Below are 893 nucleotides of genomic sequence, written 5' to 3' on the forward strand. Positions count from 1 at the left end.
TTTTTACAATTATATGCATTTACCGGTATTTACAATTAAAGGTTATTTTACAGTGGCTTTCTACTTAAAAATATGGAAAATAATATATCTTTTCGAAACATTCCAGAATTAAAGCGAAATATATCGATACTCACCGCTGCACGAGCATGTCGATAACAGCATTAACGCAACTGAAAATCCTGTGAAACGAACAGATCGAATTCCAGGGGCAAAAGGCATCCCGGTCCTTTTCATTCAGTCCGTTCGCATTTTAATAGGTCAATGTGTTCATAAACTTAACCGTGAAGCTTCAGTTTCAGATTGAGCTGATGTCTACATTATACCTGTCAGAGATGTTTCTTCATCAGCACACTTTCACTGACTGACCCATACACACTTTCACTCGCACAGAAAATGCGCTCGAAAGCGAAAGTAATTCCACAGCCACCGCATTCATAACTACATGACACCCAGTAGGTTACAGTAACTCACACTTAAGTTTCCACATCCACCCAGTGGACGATCACTCACATTAAACTGAGCTGCATCGGGATTTTGTGTGTGTAGTGAACTACTACTACCAGGGGCGGACTTACCCATTAGGCAAAGGTAGGCGACCGCCTTGGGCCCCCAAAAGCCTTGGGCCCCCTAAAATGCTTTTCATATAGGATATGCGCATTAAGCGCGGACACGCGAACGTTTGCAGTTTACGGTGTTTATTACCACGACAACCGTCCGAGTCTGTGGCGCCTGCAGGTGTAGGGCTGTACGCACTGTGAGTACCATGAGCGCTCAGACTCATCTGAGATTTGCCCCGCAAACATTTCGACTGAACCCATACCGTTAATTATGAATTTATCAGTCTTTTCAGCATAGAAATATTACGTCAATATCTGCATAGAAATATGACGCCA

General features: G+C 43.0%; 1 protein-coding gene across 1 annotated transcript in view; it reads right to left on the reverse strand.

The window, feature by feature from the left end:
- The window catches only part of LOC107572074 (myelin-oligodendrocyte glycoprotein-like), a 5,790-nt gene extending 5,344 nt beyond the window's left edge, over positions 1 to 446 (reverse strand). Inside the window, exon 1 of the mRNA XM_016258475.1 lies at positions 135 to 446. Within this exon, the coding sequence (XP_016113961.1) occupies positions 135 to 234 (100 nt within the window). The 5' untranslated portion in view covers positions 235 to 446. The remainder of the gene's footprint in view (positions 1 to 134) is intronic.
- Positions 447 to 893: the final 447 nt, after the last annotated feature.

Source organism: Sinocyclocheilus grahami, unplaced genomic scaffold (genome assembly GCF_001515645.1).
Source record: "Sinocyclocheilus grahami isolate Dianchi unplaced genomic scaffold, SAMN03320097.WGS_v1.1 scaffold1691.1, whole genome shotgun sequence".
Lineage (NCBI taxonomy): Eukaryota > Metazoa > Chordata > Actinopteri > Cypriniformes > Cyprinidae > Sinocyclocheilus > Sinocyclocheilus grahami.